Genomic DNA, 18559 nt, shown 5'->3' on the forward strand with positions numbered 1-18559 from the left:
CTTGAGACCTCTAATCAATGGACACTGTCACTTTAAACAATCAGTCACCCTTTCTTGTTTTGCTTTCCTGTTTCTCTGGAATGGATTTTATATTCTTATCATTATATCCACTCCTTTGCCATCACACTCACTCATCTCCCCAATACCATGTAACTGTATTCTTTCTCCTTTCTCCTGTCACTGTGGATGAGGTGACCTGCTCACATCTGAGGTCAAATCTGCCACTCAGGGTCTGCCCCAAATGTCATGTTCTCTCACCTTCTTTAACACTTTGCTATCCTGCAATCAGGCTCCCTTCTCCTGCATCGTAAGTCCTTTCTTCCTACAGAATTATCATCATTTGCAAATCAACATGCTCTAGTATGTCTAATTTTTAAAAAACCTCTCACTTGGTCACACATCTCCCTCCAGCTGCCGTCCCACTACTTTATTCTTTTCCGCAAGACTCTTGGTTACATCTATGTATTCCTGCTGCTGATTCCTCTTTAGCCATTCTATACATAAGCAGCTTCAGTTGGCTTTGGTCTCCCCCGTGCCCTGGAACTGCTCTTGTCTAGATCACCAGTGATCACTATTGCCCAATTCCATGGTGATTCTTTATCTTACTCGACTTTTGAGGAGCACTTAATATACTCGAAACACTCAGTCATTTTCACACTCCTATTTTTCATCTACCTTGCTGGCTTTTTCTTCTTAGCTGCCTTAACTGGCTCCTCCTCTGCCTGATTTTTACATTCTAGAGTTTGCCTTAGGTTGGTTCTCAAAGCCTGGCCCTGTATCAGCACCATCTGGAAACCTGTTACAACTACCAATTCTCAGCCTCACAACTGGTCACATTAGTTAACTTAGGAATCACCCTTGACTCCTCTTATTCTCACCCTCATGTCCAATCGACCAGCAAGCCCTGTTGTCTCTACCTCCAGGATATATTTCCAATTAATTTGCTTCTCACCATCTCCACCTCGAGCTCCTTAGTCCAGGTCTCTGTCCACACTCACACGTATCTTCTGTTGCTTCCTCCCTGCTTCCACCTTCCCCACTTCTCCTTTCCCTCGCCATGAGCTATTGGCCACACGTCTACCAGAGGGATCTATTTCAAATATAAATTAGTAAGGTAACGACCCTGCTGCTCAAAACCTTCCAGTGGTGTTTGACTACAACTCCACTTAGAATACAACTCAAAGTTCCCTATGCAGCATCACGGGATCTCACTGCTGTCCCTCTCTCTGACCTCACCTTCTACTTGTTCTGATGCCCATTTTCTTCCAGCTCCATGCCTTATTTTCTGTTTCTTCTCTCCTCAGGGCCTCCATATTTGCTGTTCCCACTACCTGGAATATTCCTTCCCCTGAGTCTTTGAATGGCTGCCTCCTTCTTGTCCTTCTTGTCTCAGCTCAAATGTCCCTTCACAGAGGGGCCTTCAAACCCCCTAATGGAGTGCTGTCTCTCTCCCCGAGACACTCTCCATACATTATACTGTTACATTATGTGACACCATTTATTATAATCTGAATTTGATGTGTTTACTTATTTATTGTCTAGGTTTGCCCATAGCATGTTCAGCTGCATATGTCTTTGGCTTCTTAATTGCTGTATTTCCATGCCTAGAACAATGCCTGGCAGTGAGTAAATCACCCCCTAAATGAATAAACCTTATAAGAGAGAGAAGATTAAATCAGGAAGGCAAAAAGCTTGTATAAGGTAAATCCCTAATTCACCCATAAATGTGGCAAGATGCTCCCTCTATAAGAGGTAACTGAGACCCATCAGCAGATTCCCAGCTCACTTTCAATATGGAACATGCCCACAGGAATCAAGGGGTGCAAATGTATCTACACAATTTCAATTACTCTGTTTTTCTTTCTTTCTTTTTTTACCACCCATATTTGGTTGAATTAACTGCTGTGAAATCAGTGTCATGTGACTCCACGGGAACTAGATATTATTCTGTAGTATTCCACACTTCAGTTTCTGCTACCCCAATAAGTCGATGTGCTGTGCAAGACAGAGACTACATCTGACGTTTCTCTTCTAGCACCTGCATAACAAGGAAGTAATAGGTAAATCTAAGTCCAACTACCAAATCACTGGCTGCTCAAACAAAGCTACCAGGTTCCTGCGTTTCAGTAAATCACAGAAGCTCTTAGAACCATGAGGGATAAAATAAAATAATAAATGAATCAAAATAAAATAAAATGAAGAAATAAAATAACAAATCTTAAAATAAATTTTGTCATCTCTTCCCTTCAATGTAGAACTTGTAGTCATTCTCAAAATATTTTTTGAGATACTTTGATGTGCTAATAAGCCTTACAAAGTCCCATAGGTTCAGGATCCATGACCCTCTAGAATTTTTTCTGTAACCGCCAACCATGCCCTCAGTCCCCAGGGCCATCTCCCATACTCCAAAAAGAAATGATGTTCAGTGTTGAGAAACAATGAGATAAAGCAAATGACTGCCATACCTTTGATAGATGCTGTTAAATTTTCAGTTTGTTTCTGGCTAGCAGACTCCTTGGTATTCACAAAGTTCTCCGATTTTGGAAGACTAAGTGTATCTGAGGATTCCTGTTCTGAAACTTTATTTTTCTGGGAATCTTAAAAAGAAAACCAGAACAAATATTTTAAAGTAATATTCTGGACAACGATACAATGACTACTAATGTTTGTATTACAATGAACGAGGGGCCTTTCCCCCCACCGTCTTTAGAAAGACTAAATGGAAGAAAGCCATTAAGAGGCTGGGATTATCATTATATGACAAATGTTTGCCATTAACAAACAAGACAGTATCTGTAAAACTCAAACTCCCAAGGGGCTAGCTGGTTCTTTCTGGGCCTTATGACCACATAGTAGTTGTTACCTTGTTGGCTTATGAAACAGGGACCAGGTAATTTGGCCTACTTTTACTTGGCGAGAGTAACTAAAAGGTGATATTTTTTTTAAAGTTTCCACTCTTAAATCCATTTATTACTATGAATATGTAGCTCTTTATTAAAATGCACTCTAAGAAATCAGTGCAAAATGAAACAAATTTTAAATAAATATATCAAGGACTGGGGACGCAAACACACTTCAACTTGTGTGTACACCAACCCTGGCTAAATGGTGGTGGCTGCCCAGAGGACTGTGTTGAAGAAACTGTGGCCTCGCCCTCTTTCAAGGGGAGAGTAGGTTTGATTGGTTAGTGTCTTCTGCCCAGGGTGCAGGTGGCAGCACAAGCACCATCAGACTTCATCCCTGATTTAGCCCCATCACATCTACAAGTCATTGTTCCAGACTTAATCTTTGCTTGGCAAACTCTGTGGTAATTGGCTGTGCTCATTCCAGGCAGCTGAATTTGTGGTATTGTACAATAGAAAATCCCTCTATCTGGGCATTTTAACCACCCAGTTTATTAAAGAGAAGCACTAAATTTCATTTCATCCCTAAATTCTTCAACATGCATCTCCTGAAATGAAGACATTCCCCTACACGTCCACAACAGCATCACCGAACCCGAAAAAAGTTACAGTAATCCAACAATGCCCTCTCATATAGAGTCCCTAAATCAAACTCATGTAATTCATCCAAATATTTTTGATAGCAGTTTTTTCCCAACCCAGCATCCAAAATGTATGTATCACAAGTAGTTTTTATGCCTCTTTTGTCTTTTTTATTATAGAACAATCACCTCATGTTTAAAAAAATTTTTTAATGACATTTACTTTCTTTTTTAACATCTTGATTGGAGTATAATTGCTTTACATTGTTGTGTTAGTTTCTGCTGTATAACAAAGTGAATCAGCTATACATATACATATAACCCCATAACCCCTCCCTCTTGTGTCTCCCTCCCACCCTCCCTATCCCACCCCTCTAGATGGTCACAAAGCACTGAGCTGACACCCCTGTGGTATGCAGCTGCTTCCCACTAGCTATCTATTTTACATTTGGGAGTGTATATATGCCAATGGTACTCTCTTACTTTGTCCCAGCTTATACTTCCCTCTCCCTGTGGGTACATCTCTGGGCTTTCTATCCTGTTCCATTGATCTATATTTTTGGTTTTGTGCCAGTACCATACTGTCTTGATTACTGTAGCTTTGTAGTACAGTCTGAAGTCAGGGAGTCTGATTCCTCCATCTCCATTTTTCTTTCTCAAGATTGCATTGGCTATTCGGGGTCTTTTGTGTTTCCATACAAATTGTGAAATTTTTTGTTCTAGTTCTGTGAAAAATGCCATTGGTAGTTTGATAGGGATTGAATTGAATCTGTAGATTGCTTTGGGTAGTAGAGTCATTTTCACAATGTTGATTCTTCCAATCCAAGAACATGGTATATCTCTCCATCTGTTTGTATCATCTTTAATTTCTTTCATCAGTGTCTTATAGTTTTCTGCATACAGGTCTTTTGTCTCCTTAGGTAGGTTTATTCCTAGGTATTTTATTCTTTTTGTTGCAATGGTAAATGGGAGTCTTTCCTTAATTTCTCTTTCAGATTTTCCATCATTAGTGTATAGGAATGCCAGAGATTTCTGTGCATTGATTTTGTATCCTGCTACTTTACCAAATTTATTGATTAGCTCTAGTAGTTTTCTGGTAGCATCTTTAGGATTCTGTCATCTGCAAACAGTGACAGTTTTACTTCTTCTTTTCTGATTTGGATTCCTTTTGTTTCTTTTTTATCTCTGATTGCTGTGGCTAAAACTTCCAAAACTATGTTGAATAATGGTGGTGAGAGTGGGCAACATTTTCTTGTTCCTGATCTTAGAAGAAAGTGTATTCTGTTGATTTTGGATGGAATGCCCTATAAATATCAATTAAGCCCATCTGGTCTAATGTCTCATATAAAGCTCGTGTTTCCTTATTTATTTTCATTTTGGATGATCTGTCCATTGGTGAAAGTGGGGTGTTAAAAGTCCCCTACTATTATTCTGTTACTCTCGATTTCCCCTTTTATGGCTGTTAGCATTTGTCTTATGAATTAAGGTGCTCCTATGTTGGATGCATAAATATTTACAATTGTTATATCTTCTCCTTGGATTGATCCCTTGATCATTGTGTAGTTTCCTTCTTTGTCTCTTGTAATGGTCTTTATTTTAAAGTCTGTTTTGTCTGATATGAGAAATGCTACTCCAGCTTTCTTTTGATTTCCATTTGCATGGAATATCTTTTTCCAACCTCTCATTTTCAGTCTGTATGTGTCCCTAGGTCTGAAGTGGGCTCTTGTAGACATCATATATATATGGGTCTTGTTTTTGTATCCATTCAGCCATTCTGTGTCTTTTGGTTAGAGCATTTTATCCATTTGCATTTGAGGAAATTATCGATATGTATGTTCCTATTACCATTTTCTTAATTGTTTGGGGTTTGTTTTTGTAGCTCTTCTCTTCTCTTGTGTTTCCTGCCTAGAGAAGTTCCTTTAGTGTCTCTTGTAAAGCTGGTTTGCTGGTGCTGAACTCTCTTAGCTTTTGCTTGTCTGTAAAGGTTTTAATTTCTCCATTGAATCTGAATGAGATCCTTGCTGGGTAGAGTAATCTTGGTTGTAGGTTTTTCCCTTTCATCACTTTAAATAAGTCCTGCCACTCCTTTTTGGCTTGCAGAGTTTTTGCTGAAAGATCAGCTGTTAACCTTATGGGGATTCACTTGTATGTTATTTGTTGCTTTTGCCTTGCTGCTTTTAATATTTTTTCTTTATATTTAATTTTTGATAGTTTGATTAACATGGGTCTTGGTGTGTTTCTCCTTGGAGTTATCCTGTATGGGACTCTGTGCTTCCTGGACTTGATTGACTATTTCCTTTCCCATATGAGGGAAGTTTTCAACTATAATCTCTTCAGATATTTTCTCAGTCCCTTTCTTTTTCTTCTCTTCTTTTTCTGGAACCCCTATAATTCAAATGCTGGTGCGTTTAATGTTGCCCCAGAGGTCTCTGAGCCTGTCCTCCATTCTTTTCATTCTTTTTTCTTTATTCTGCTCTGTGGCAGTTATTTCCACTATTCTATCTTCCAGGTCACTTATCCGTTCTTCTGTCTCACTTATTCTGCTATTGATTCCTTCTAGAGAATATTTAATTTCATTTATTGTGTTGTTAATCATTGTTTATTTGCTCTTTAGTTCTTCTAGGTCCTTGTTAAACATTTCTTGTATTTTATCCATTCTATTTCCAAGATTTTGGATCATCTTTACTATCATTACTCTGAATTCTTTTTCAGGTAGACTGCCTATTTCCTCTTCATTTGTTTGGTCTGGTGGGTTTTTACCTTTCTCCTTCATCTGCTGCACATTTCTGTGTCTTCTCATTTTGCTTTACTTACTGTGTTTGGGGTCTCCTTTTAGCAGGCTGCAGGTTCATAGTTCCCGTTGTTTTTGGTGTCTGCTCCCAGTGGGTAAGGTCGGTTCAGTGGTTGTGTAGGCTTCCTGGTGGAGGGGATTGGTGCCTGTATTCTGGTGGATGAGGCTGGATCTTTTCTTTCTGGTGGGCAGGACTGAGTCCTGTGGTGTGTTGTGGGGTGTCTGTGAACTTAGTATGATTTTAGACAGCATCTCTGATAATGGGTGGAGTTGTGTTCCTGTCTTGCTAGTTGTTTGGCATGGGGTGTCCAGCACTGGAGCTTGCTGGTCTTTGAGCGGAGCTGGGTCTTAGCATTGAGACAGAGATCTCTGAGAGCTCTCGCCAATTGATATTATGTGGGGCCCGGAGGTCTCTGGTGGTCCAGTGTCCTGAACTCGGCTCTCCCACCTCAGAGGCTCAGGCCTGACACCCGGCCAGAGCACCAAGACCCTGTCAGCCATATGGAATTATCAAGATAGTGGTCACTGGCAAGTGAAACCACAAGAGGAGAGGCCCGTGCTGTGCCTGGCTCTGCTGAGCACTTTTCAGACATCAGCTCATTCTGGCAACAGGGAGACTGGGTCAGCGAGGCAGGATGGTGTCCGTAAGGTGGGCAGCACTCAGCAGGTGCGAGGCCTGAGGGGCCCTGTCGAAGCCTTTGGGAAAGGCCGACGGGGGCCAAGACTCCGGCCTCCTGTGGCTGCAGCCTCTTTAGCATCTCCTTCCTGGCGTCAAGTTGCTCTCACTCCTGCTTTGGTGGCCGTGCCTTTACCCTGAGGTTCTTCATGAGGTAAGCGCTCCCTGAGGTGATGCGTGAAAAGCGTGGGCCTCACTGAAGTGTGAGAAACGGGGATGGAGCCATGGGGCCAATGACATTGACGTTTTTGAAGAGTCCGGGTCAGTTGTCTTATTAAATATCTACATTCTGGTTTGTCTGATTGTTTCCTTTTGATTAAATTCAGGTTAAGGATTTTTGGTGAGAATTCTACACAGGTTCTAGGAACAATATTCATATTGCATTATATGAGAAAACATCTAATGCTAGGTTGTCTCACATATGGTAGAAGTTTGATCACTTGGTTAAGGTGGAAAATGCCATCTCCCTCTATTGTAAAGGCATATTCTCCTCCTCATAATTAGCAGGTAATACGTGAGGTGATACTTGGAGACCATGTAAATGTACTGTTCTCCAACAACCTTTCATTACTCCCTTGATTTTTAAATTAGTCAGGTCTTCTTAATGCTTTTAGGTAAACTTTAAGCATACAGGATGAAAACTAAATTATATTTACATTTTAGTTTCCTCATATAACTCAGCCAAATCTATAATATATAGGTCACACTGTGTTATGTCATTAGCTGTTACTGAGACAAAAAGTGGTAGGAACTAGTTATGTTCTACATTAACAGGAATAAGAGCTACATGAACATATTACCTGGAGGAAGACTGGATGTATTTTGAACAGCTGTTTTGCTTGCATCCTCGTCTTTCTTGGTAAAAGAAGGCAAGTTTTTGGAAAGGGTGTCCAGATAATTAAACTTAAAGGAAAAATCAAAGATTTATTTTAGACTTACACATGGCTGAAAGGCAAGTGCTACAAGCATGCTAAGTTGGTAAGCAGTGATAAAAGCATATTTTTTAAGGCCCTGAAAAGGAAGTTTTCAAACTACAAGTTGTTCAAGAAACTGATTAACTCAATTCTGGATTTTGTTAATTAGTCATAATTTCCCATAATTTCTTGTCAGGCAGCCTCTGGTTAATAATAACATCTGGAATTTTCATTGAAGCACAGGGAGTTCTGAACACATGAAAATCCTCCCTTTGCTTGAGAGTTTCAAGGTTTCATAGGAGAGGAGAGCCATGCTCTCCTTCCATGGGCTTCCAAGAACTCACAATCTCTCAGTGTTGCCTCAGCAGCTGATGGGTGAGGACATTTCAATAGAATAAAAACTTCAAAATGGGATTTATCGGAGGATAATCATCAATAGGGAGAATTCAACCCAAAAAGAGCTTAAAATAGATGGGAGAACATAATTAATAGTGATAATGCAAGGCAGGGAGGTAGAGCTGTAGGAATACACTGGCAAAGAATTTCCCTCTCACATGCTGGTGAGGACATGATTTGAAGAGCATGGGTTAGTCAATTGGGTTGATGCTTGAAGCAGGAAAGAAACAACATCAGGATAGGTAGGTTACATTAAAAGCACAGGCATTGTATCAACTTCTATGAAGACTCATTCAATTTTTGTTAATTACGTTCAATTACCTGAGACTGATATAACTTGCTTAGTTCAGATTTGCAGTATGGAGATATTGCTTTGTTCCTAATTTCCTTTAGATAGTTTTGTGTTTTTTCAATTTCCTTCCTGGTGGATATTTCCATAACGATGCAAAAGAAGACACAGAACATTAACAAAAAAGTGTTATTTGCTTTTGTTTCAGCTCTAAATCCCACAGAAAATGGGGATCACTAACAAAACTGGTAAGAATTAACTCGGGCATTTTTTTGTCAACTTGCTTCAGTTCATCTTCTGCTTCTTCTAGAATCAGTCACATTTCTGACCTCAGAAATTAGACTTTCATGTGAGATAGGAAATAATGATACCAGCTGGTAGTCTGGTTTTACAGTTGATCTCAAAAGGCTACAAACCACATGCATGACCTTTTTGCATGTCTTTCCATTTCTCTGAGGTTTAATTGACAGCTAGATTCTACTGATTTCCAAAATTTCAGTAGCAGTGGTAACACTGAAACCTGGGGAATGAATGGCTTATGAATAATGCAATTAATGATCACAAAGTAAAATAAAAACAATCATAATCTTGCTAGCTGACTTTCCATATTAGAAAATGTACTGGGGAGGCAATAGTCCAGCTAAAAACTACACTTCCCAGCCTTCCCTCTATATACGGATAGCCAGTAAGATGTAAACTGAAGTCACTGGGTAAGACTTCAGAAAGCTTTTAAAGAGGGCTGACTCAGCTTGGAAGGCTTTCCCTTTGTCCTTGCTTCATCTCTTTCCTACTTCCTAAATTATGAATGAAATGACTGTAGCTGCAGCAGTAATTTTGCAACTATGAAGCAAACTTGAGGATGGAAATCATGTGCTAAGAAGGATGGAACAGAAGAAAGGAAGGAAGCTTAGTTCCTGATGATGATGTGGCACTGCCTGCCATGGACTGCCCACTTCTGACTTCTTTTACATTAGGAAAAACAAACTTCTTTCCTGTAAAACACTGATTTGGGGGTTGTCCGTTAAATGCAGCCAAACCTAACCCTACCTGAAAAAATTTTCATTTTTAAGTGCTTATTGCATGCCAGGAAAACTTTGCAAAGTACTTTGCATTTAATCTTACAATAACTCTATGAGTTACTATTATTATCCCCATTTTATTCGTCAAAAATTCAAGGCATAGAGAAGTAACTAGTAAGAAGTAAAGTCTGAATTAAAATCCAGGTTGCCTGCACCAAAGCCCATGATCTTGAGAAGTGCTTATGCAAGTCAGCTGTTAGTGAACTGACAGAGATCTTAGATACTAGGTGGTCTAATCATCCTCATTTTATAGATAAGCAAACTGAATTCCTGAAGTAAATTTTACTGAAGTAAAACAACCAGCTGGAATCATACAGTCTGCAAATAATCAAATTGGAGCTGATTCTAGGTCTGCTGGCTCTAAGAACAGTGCTCTTTCTCTTATACTAGATGGCCTCTCTGGAAATACTGGCTGAATGAAAATCGTCTTATTTAAACAGCTTGAATTTCTCATTAAAATCTCTCTACTGCCTCACTGGATTCATTCATCAATCTATGGCAGTCTGGCTATTGCCTATCACTCTCTTAAAATTGTTCTCACAAAAGAAATCAATAAACCTTCCAACCGATAAGCACAAATTCCTCTCTTCATTCTCCTTTCTGATTCTTCCATGGCATCTGACATTTGTTGACTACCTTCTATTTCCTTGAAACTTTCTCCTTCCTTAACCCTCCTCCCCTGTCCATTTTCCACGTTGCCAGCCCTTCTCTTTCTAGGACACATATCTAATTATGTGTTTCATTTTCTTCTTCAAAAACTTTTGTTGGCTTGCCATTCCTACCTATGGGGTAAAATTCGAAATTGTTAATGTTTCAAAAATTGTTTTAAATGTGAATGGATAACACATGCAAATGTACATAATTCAAAAAGTAGAAAAGAGTACATAAGGAAAAGGAAGTCCATCTTGCACTATCCCCTAACCTCTCAGTCTCCTTCTCCACAGGCACTCACTGTCACCAGGCTCTTGGATATCCTTTCAGGGATATTCTACAGGACAGTATATAGTTCTAGTTTGACCTTGTATAGAGGGGTGGCCCATGAGACCTAAGGTCTTATCTCACTACTTCTCCAACACATTCCACAAGGTAGCCCAGACGTTTTTATTAAGAAGCATATTCATCCTGGGAGTCATTCTGGAGAGGAGCCATGCAAATGTGTACAGTGGTACCATATGTACTACTATACACTCAATAAATACATCTGGCTTCCTTTCTTTAGGGCAAGAGGGCTGGGGTTGGAATCCTCAGCTAGGATTGAAAGGAAACCAGAGCACATAATGCTTAGAGCACATTCCTTGTGTGCATTATAAGAATCCTTGCATGTTTACAACTATGCTCTGCATTAAGTTCTAGAATATTTATTAGTATATTAAAATTACCAAAGCACAGAGAATACCTGAGAGTTTCCTTGCTTATGAGAGAGAGAGGATATACCTAATGGTCAAATGGGCTTCCTCAAAAGATAGTAAGGTCACTGCCCAAGAGATGAATGACTGCTGGGCAGAAATGTGGCAGAAGTTAAAGAACATCGGGGAGCCTGGATGGTAGGACTTTGCAACCGCCCCCCCCCATTCTAAAATTCTATGACTCCACCAAACTGGGTCTTTCACATGCTTATTTTATGTATAGTTCAGGGTAGAATTACCTCTTTTGAGCTAACTTTTCTTTCCAGCGCTTTGTTGTTTCTGTGTGCCTGTGTAAAAGGAAAGGAAAAAAAATATGATGAAAAAGGGCAATGTTCTCAGCTTACAGATAATAAAAGAAAACCCACCCTTGTATGATAAATTGTTAACAGCATGGAAGATGAAAGGCAAATTCCTTGATGTAGTCACCCACTGTATGACACCCGCACCTCTCCATTTCCTCATCATTTCCTTAATACTGATTGGAACACATTATTGGATCAGCTTACCTCCATTTCTTTTCAGAGAAATCTGTCTCAACGGTTTCTGGTGGACATTCTGTAGTATTAGCCAAAGACTGCTTGAATAAATCGGTTAGGTGGGCTGCAACTTTAAAAACAGATGCATTTAACTTTTATCCTCACTTCTTGACAGCCCAACACACAATCAGTACCCAATTACTCATTTGAGATGTTTTCTAAGAGCCTATATTGAGTCTATCGAGTGATTACTAGAATTTCCATGACCAAGCTATAATATAACAGGAAACCAGGTATCTCTATGAAATACCCTTTTAGAGAACACACATCTTATAGTCAAAATGTAAAATGTAAGTGACACCTCATTTGTCCCACATCACTGGGGGCGTCAGTGTTCTACCTAACTGAATTTCTTCATATCTGAAGCACCAAAGCTCAATAAAATTAAACACTTGGGCTTCCCTGGTGGTGCAGTGGTTGAGAGTCTGCCTGCCGATGCAGGGAACACAGGTTCGTGCCCTGGTCTGGGAAGATCCCACATGCCCCGGAGCGGCTAGGCCCGTGAGCCATGGCCACTGAGCCTGCGCGTCTGGAGCCTGTGCTCCGCAACGGGAGAGGCCACAACAGTGAGAGGCCCACGTAACGCAAAAAAAAAAATTAAACACTTTATTGAAATTGTTTTTCTAAAACGATATCTAAAGATCTAAACCTAAGAATATGAATATAATACAACAGTTATTTGATAATTTGGGCAGTGGTTCTCAGAGGTTATTCCAGAGAACATGGTCTTGGCGGGATGTTAACAGGAGATTAAAAAAGAAAGAAGGTTCCATGTTTCATGGTTATATGAGTTTGGGAAACACTGATTTTTACAAGGTTAAATATGTTTCATTACTGTAGAGCTTTTCTGGACCCTTAATTAGTTCATGTACCTTGTGGCTGTCTAAGAAAATAAGGCAATAGGCAGCATTATGCAAACTTATGTTAGCATAGAACTCACTTTTTTTTTCTGGAGCTGTCCCATAGACAAGTGTTTTAGGAAGTACTTTGGGGAGCATTGACTTAGGATCACCACTATTAATGTGTCAGGGGCAGCTGTAAACATGCAAGACTCTGTTTGATTCCTGCATCTGTTTGTCTGTTTGAAAAATACGTTTGTCCTTCACTATTGGGCAGCCTGTGCATTTACCTTACAGTGATTGTTCCCTCACACCAGAGGTTAAAAATTCAAATGCTACAATGTAGGGTCACCAGATAAAGTATAGGGCATCTAGTTAAATTTGAATTTCAGAGAAACAACAAAAAGTCTTTAGTATAAGTATGCTCCATGTTATTTTGGGACATCCTTATAACAAAAAAATTTGTTGTTTGTCTGAAATTCATATTTAACTTGGCCTTCTGTATTTTTATTTGCTAAATCTGGCAACCGTAACATAAGAGGCCACCCAGGTAAAAGAGTGACAAGAGAGTGTAAGGACAGGAGATACTGTGGCTGTGATGAATTCTTTTGTTCATGGCAGTTCTAAAGGGGCAGCTGATAATCATCTTCAGCTACATGTCACTGTGTGGTAATGGGACATTTCAAGATAAGGAAAATTCAGATACAGAAACAACAAAAGCAACTGTGCAAGACAACACTGTGGGGGACACACAAAACACATCTGTGGGCTGAATGGAGCCCGTGGCTGCCAGTTTCTGACTTTTGTCATATGACCAAAATAGAAAAGAAAACCCCAAACCACAAAAATTCCCCACTGCTTGTCTTCTGTGAACTATGAAACCATACAACCAAGTTTGTTGGGGCTGTATATTTCCCCAAATAAATAAGCTTTCCAAGAGTAGACTGCTTGGGCCACATATAGTGCAAAACAGTGCAAGGTTTTGGTGATACCTGTGGAGTTGCTCCAAAGTTCTGTGTGTGCGTGTGTGTGTGTGTGTGTGTGTGTGTGTGTGTGTGTGTGTGTATTGGGAGTAAAGTGTTGGTTGGTTGTTTCCTTCCTGTATGTTTGCTATGTTCTAAATGCAAGTTGAGGCTAACTTAAAAGCCAAATGTCAACTTCTATCATCCAACATGTGATAGTTAAAGATAAATTAGAGGCAGTCATGGTTTGAAGGATCTCACAATTTAGGCAGGAAAAAAATATATAAATAAATCATTACAATACAACATGGCCAATATGACAACAGAAATATGTACATGGTACTTTGCTATCAGATGAGAGAATAACTGAGAAGTGTATTTAAGATTGTTCCTTTGCAATCTGTAACTATTTTGCAGAAAAATATTAAATGTAATTACCTTCAGTAACACGACTTTCTGTAGTTTTCTCCATTTTAGGGAAAGACTGAAATGAAGATAGAGTTCCTTAATGATGATGATTATATTACATACAAAATTTACTTTGTTTAGAAGGATTCTTTATGTGATCAAATTGATCTTTTATGGAACTTACTATAAAATGAATTAGTTTTTTAATGCCAATACAAAAAGTGACATGATTTGTTTTAGTCATTTCTTTCACTTAGCAAATTTCTAAAAATGGAAATCATTTTAAGTGTAGAAGTTGATTTTTCTTCCTTCTTCCTATTTTATTCATTAATTCATAAGACATTTCAATGAATGTCAGTTTCTCTGAAGACAATAAAAACTTTTATTTAAGAGCCTTCAGAATTATTTATGATTTAAGGAAGAGCCTAAAAATCTTTTGGAAAATTCGATATATATAAGGGATCAGAGTTCCACAGAAATAAGAAATTATAAGGAGGGAGAAAATGCTTCATAGAAGTGGCAGAAACAGCTATTATTTACAATATTTTGTCTCAAAGCATTTAATATTGAAACAATAGTAAAACCACTAGAGTAAAAAAACATTTCTTTCTCACCATAACTAGCTTGAGGAGATCTGCAGCCTTGGCTTTCTCCTCCTCAGTTCTGGAATCTTTAACTCTCATTTCCTGTAGCTCATCTTCTTTCTTTAGAATATGGTTTATATAATCCTAAATCAGTAGAATAAAAGAGATCAATAAAATGCAGAAATATGGTAGAGAGAGACACAGAATAGTCAACATCAGCTTGAAATATTACAAAAAGGTTAAGAATATGTAAGTTCACAAGGCTCAACAACTAATTACTGGTCAAGCAATCTGGAAAGGCTTTTCCTTAATATGTTAATAAACAAAGACCTGAAAAGTCCAAAAGCAAAGCTTTAAGAGCCACAGGACATTAGAATTGTCTGAGGACCTCAGAGAGGCCCAGCTTCTCATTCAGTGCTCCAGTGTCCTCATCAATAAAATGGACAGAGTTGGGTTAGATGATTTCTAGAGTCCTTTCCAGGTATAGCCTTTATGATGAGATCTATGAATGTTAGTTACTCAGTTCATGCCTTTGCTTCCAAGAGAAATATACTTTACCTTTTGCATAAATATTTGATCTGTTTTCACAAATAACGGTCCCCTGCTGTATGCCAGGTATTGGGTATATAACCATAAACAAAACACATATGATACCTGTTCTGAGAGAGCTGACACACTTGACAGTGAGATGTTATAGATATGCTTATACAGTTAACTATACATGTACAAATTCTTAGACTATTTCCCAAAACCAACAATCCTTTTCTTCCTCTGACAAGTATCAAGTTAATATGCAGTTCTACCTTTTTCCAGAGGTTACTAGATCAGTTTTCCATATACTGAGAGAGGAGGAGGACGATATTGCAATCACATATAAAAGTTACTTATCTTCTCAATGTCTTTGGGGCCTCAATACTTCCTATACCTTATGGGAACCATTAAGCATTTTCTGCCTTTTCCACCTCCTACCCTCTAGAAGATTGACATTTACGTGTTGCATTAGATAAATATTGGCAGAATTACATAATTTCAGGTTCCTCAGGAAACCAAGAAGAATGATTGCTCTGTTCCTGATTCTTTTGGGTCAGGTTACCAGAATTCCATTACCTTCAGGGAAATCTGCAGTTTCAATTTCACCTCATTCTTTATGACCTCATGCTGGATGAACTGGCGTATCTGTAGCACACTGGGGCTCTTCCGTATAGGGGCTGGGGCGCTCACTAACTGTTTGGACCCAACGTCGAGGCCCTTCCAAATCTGAGTGCCAAATGGAGGTCCTGGAGTTTTTTTCTATTAACGAAACAAAGCAAAAGAACCACCAAACAAATGAGAATATTTTACCGTTAGAATTGTTTTTTCCACCGAGTACTTATTATGTAGACACTCTATGCTAGGAACCACTCGTTAGGGAATGCCACGGTGAAAAAATGTATCCCTGCCCTCAAAAAGGTTTGCAAATATAAGGGAAATTGGGAACAGAACTGGGCCAGTTTTCCTCTTTAAATATGTTACCAAGAATAAGGATATTTAAAAATCCTGTTGCCTGATGTCCCACTGGATAGCATTTAGGGGAATGCTAAGCCATGCTGTTGCCATGGTGAGGTAGCAGCAGCAGCCTCGGTTATACCAAATGCATGCAACTATTCCTTAAAATCCACAGGGAGCCTAAGACACTTGGAATTAACAATCTTTAACTTTTTGGTTCCATGTTCATTTTGACCTGGAGAGATCCTTTGAGAGAGAAATCATCCCATAGATCTGGGAGGTCTTTGAGCTCATTCTAGATTAAGCATGCCACTAGAATCTTCCCGGGATCTCTTGGGCAGAAACATGTGCCTTGAGTAGATTAACATCTCTATGTTCTCCTTGTAATTGATTTTCAGGAGTGGTGTGCTTTGATGTGTTTCATTTTAAATTGCTCTTCAATTTCATTCCTTTTTACAGCTGAGTAATATTCCATTGTATATATGTGCCACATCTCTTTCTCCATTCATCTGTTGATGGACATTTAGGTTGCTTCCATGTCCTGGCTATTGAAAATAGTGCTGCAATGAACATTGTGGTACATGTATCTTTTTGAATTATGGTTTTCTCAGGGTATATGCCCAGTAGTGGGATTGCTGGGTCATATGGTAGTTCTTTTTTTAGTTTTTTAAGGAACCTCCATACTGCTCTCCAGAGTGGCTGTATCAATTTACATTCTCACCAACAGGGCAGGAGGGTTGGGTTCCCTTTTCTCCACTCACTCTCCAGCATTTATGAAAAAAATAAAATAAAATAAATTGTTCTTCAGTGCCAAATACCTCGTCAGTGACAGCTACTCAGAGGCTTGCCTGGGTGGCCACTCCACTGGGCATAGAAGGTCATAGCTATAGGAGCTATGGAGGAAGAGAATGAACTTCCTTCATTAATCTCAGGTGTGGTATATTATTTCTCACAGTGCAGTATTTTCAACTTGGAGATAGTTTTAGTAAACCATTTGGTGTGGTCTTTTCATTTTTCAGATAAGGAGTTAAGATATGCAGTGTGACTTTTCCCAAATCCTACATTAATAATTGATAGAGCCAAGACTAGAATTCAGATCATCTTCATTCACCATGTTGCTTATAGGCACCAAACTGAAATATAGGGTCCTGTGGGCAAGCACAGGTCACTACTCACACCCTGCTGGGAGCCTGTGCAACACACCAGGGCCAACTAACCCGGGAGAACACACAGCATGCCTCAGGCTGTTGCAACGTCACGCCAGCCTCTGTTGCCGCAAGCACTCCCGGCATCTCAATTGTGACTACCGTACCCTTTGCTCTCCCTGGCCTGAGTGAGCAAGAGAGCCCTAATCAGCTGCTGCTTTGACCGCCTACTCTCTGGCCAGGGAACAGATAACTGAGGGCAGCCTACATGCAGAGGTGGGGCCAAAACCAAAGCTGAACCCCAGGAGCTGTGCGAACAAAGAAGAGAAAGGGAAAGCTCTCTGTGCAGCCTCAGGAGCAGCAGACTAAATCCCTGTAATCAACTTGGTAAACCCTGCAATTGTGGAATACCTGAATAGACAACGAGTCCTCCCAAAATTGAGGTGGTGGACTTTGGGGGAAACTGTGGACTTGGGTTTGCTTTCTGTGTTTGATTTGTTTTTGGTTTTATGCTTATCTTAGTTTAGTTTTTAGTGTTTGTTTTCATTTGTGGGTTTGTTTATTGGTTTAGTTGATCTCTTACTTTTTTGTTTCTCTTTTTGTGAGTGTTTCTTTGTGTGATTTTGTCTGTTTAGTTTTGCTTTTACCATTTGTCTTGGGGTTCTGTCTGTTCGTATTTATTTTTCTTTTTGCAAGTGTGTTTGTTTCTTTGTGTGATTTTGTCTGCTTAGTTTGGTTGTTACCATTTCCTTTGGCATTCTGTTTGCTCTTTTTTTTTTTTTCTCTTCCTTTTCTTCCATGCCATGTGGCTGTCAGGGTCTTTGTGCTCCAGCTGGGTGTCGGGCCTGAGCCTCTGAGGTGGGAGAGCTGAGTCCAGGATGTTAGACCACCAGGGACCTCCCGATCCCATGTAATATTAATTGGTGAGAGCTCTCCCAAAGATCTCCATCTCAACACCAAGACCCAACTGCACCCAGCAGCCAGCAAGCTCCAGTGCTGAACGCCCCATGACAAACAACTAACAAGACAGGAACACAATCCCATCCATTAGCAGAGAGGCTGCTTAAAGTCATACTAAGTTCACAGACACTCCAAAACACACCACCGGATGCAGCAATGTCCACCAGAGGGGCAAGCTCCAGCCCCAACCACCAGAACACAGGCAACAGTCCCCCACACCAGGAAGCCTACATAACCCACTGAACCAACCTCACCCACTAGGGGCAGACACCAGAAATAAGGGAACTAGGAACCTGCAGCCTGAGAAAAGGAGGCCCCAAACACAGTAAGTTAAACAAAATGAGAAGACAGAGAACTATGCAGCAGAAAAGAAGCAAGCTAAAAACCCACCAGAACAAACAAATGAAGAGGAAATAGGCAGTCTACTGGAAAAAGAATTCAGAGTAATGATAGTAAAAATGATCCAAAATCTCAGAAATACAACGGAGAAAATACAAGAAATGTTTAACAAGGACCTAGAGGAACTAAAGAGCAAACAAACAATGATGAACAACACAATAAATGAAATTGAAAATACTCTAGAAGGAAGCAATAGCAGAATAACT

The 18559-nt window shown here is 39.6% G+C and overlaps 1 protein-coding gene across 1 annotated transcript in view; it reads right to left on the reverse strand.

Moving 5' to 3' along the window:
• The window catches only part of SPAG17 (sperm associated antigen 17), a 232028-nt gene that overhangs the window by 24853 nt on the left and 188616 nt on the right, over positions 1 to 18559 (reverse strand). The window contains 8 exon segments of the mRNA XM_032628568.1: positions 2466 to 2597; positions 7752 to 7854; positions 8583 to 8682; positions 11275 to 11322; positions 11542 to 11641; positions 13811 to 13856; positions 14395 to 14508; positions 15472 to 15654. Of these exon segments, the coding sequence (XP_032484459.1) occupies positions 2466 to 2597; positions 7752 to 7854; positions 8583 to 8682; positions 11275 to 11322; positions 11542 to 11641; positions 13811 to 13856; positions 14395 to 14508; positions 15472 to 15654 (826 nt within the window).

The sequence above is a fragment of the Phocoena sinus genome, chromosome 1 (assembly GCF_008692025.1).
Source record: "Phocoena sinus isolate mPhoSin1 chromosome 1, mPhoSin1.pri, whole genome shotgun sequence".
NCBI lineage: Eukaryota > Metazoa > Chordata > Mammalia > Artiodactyla > Phocoenidae > Phocoena > Phocoena sinus.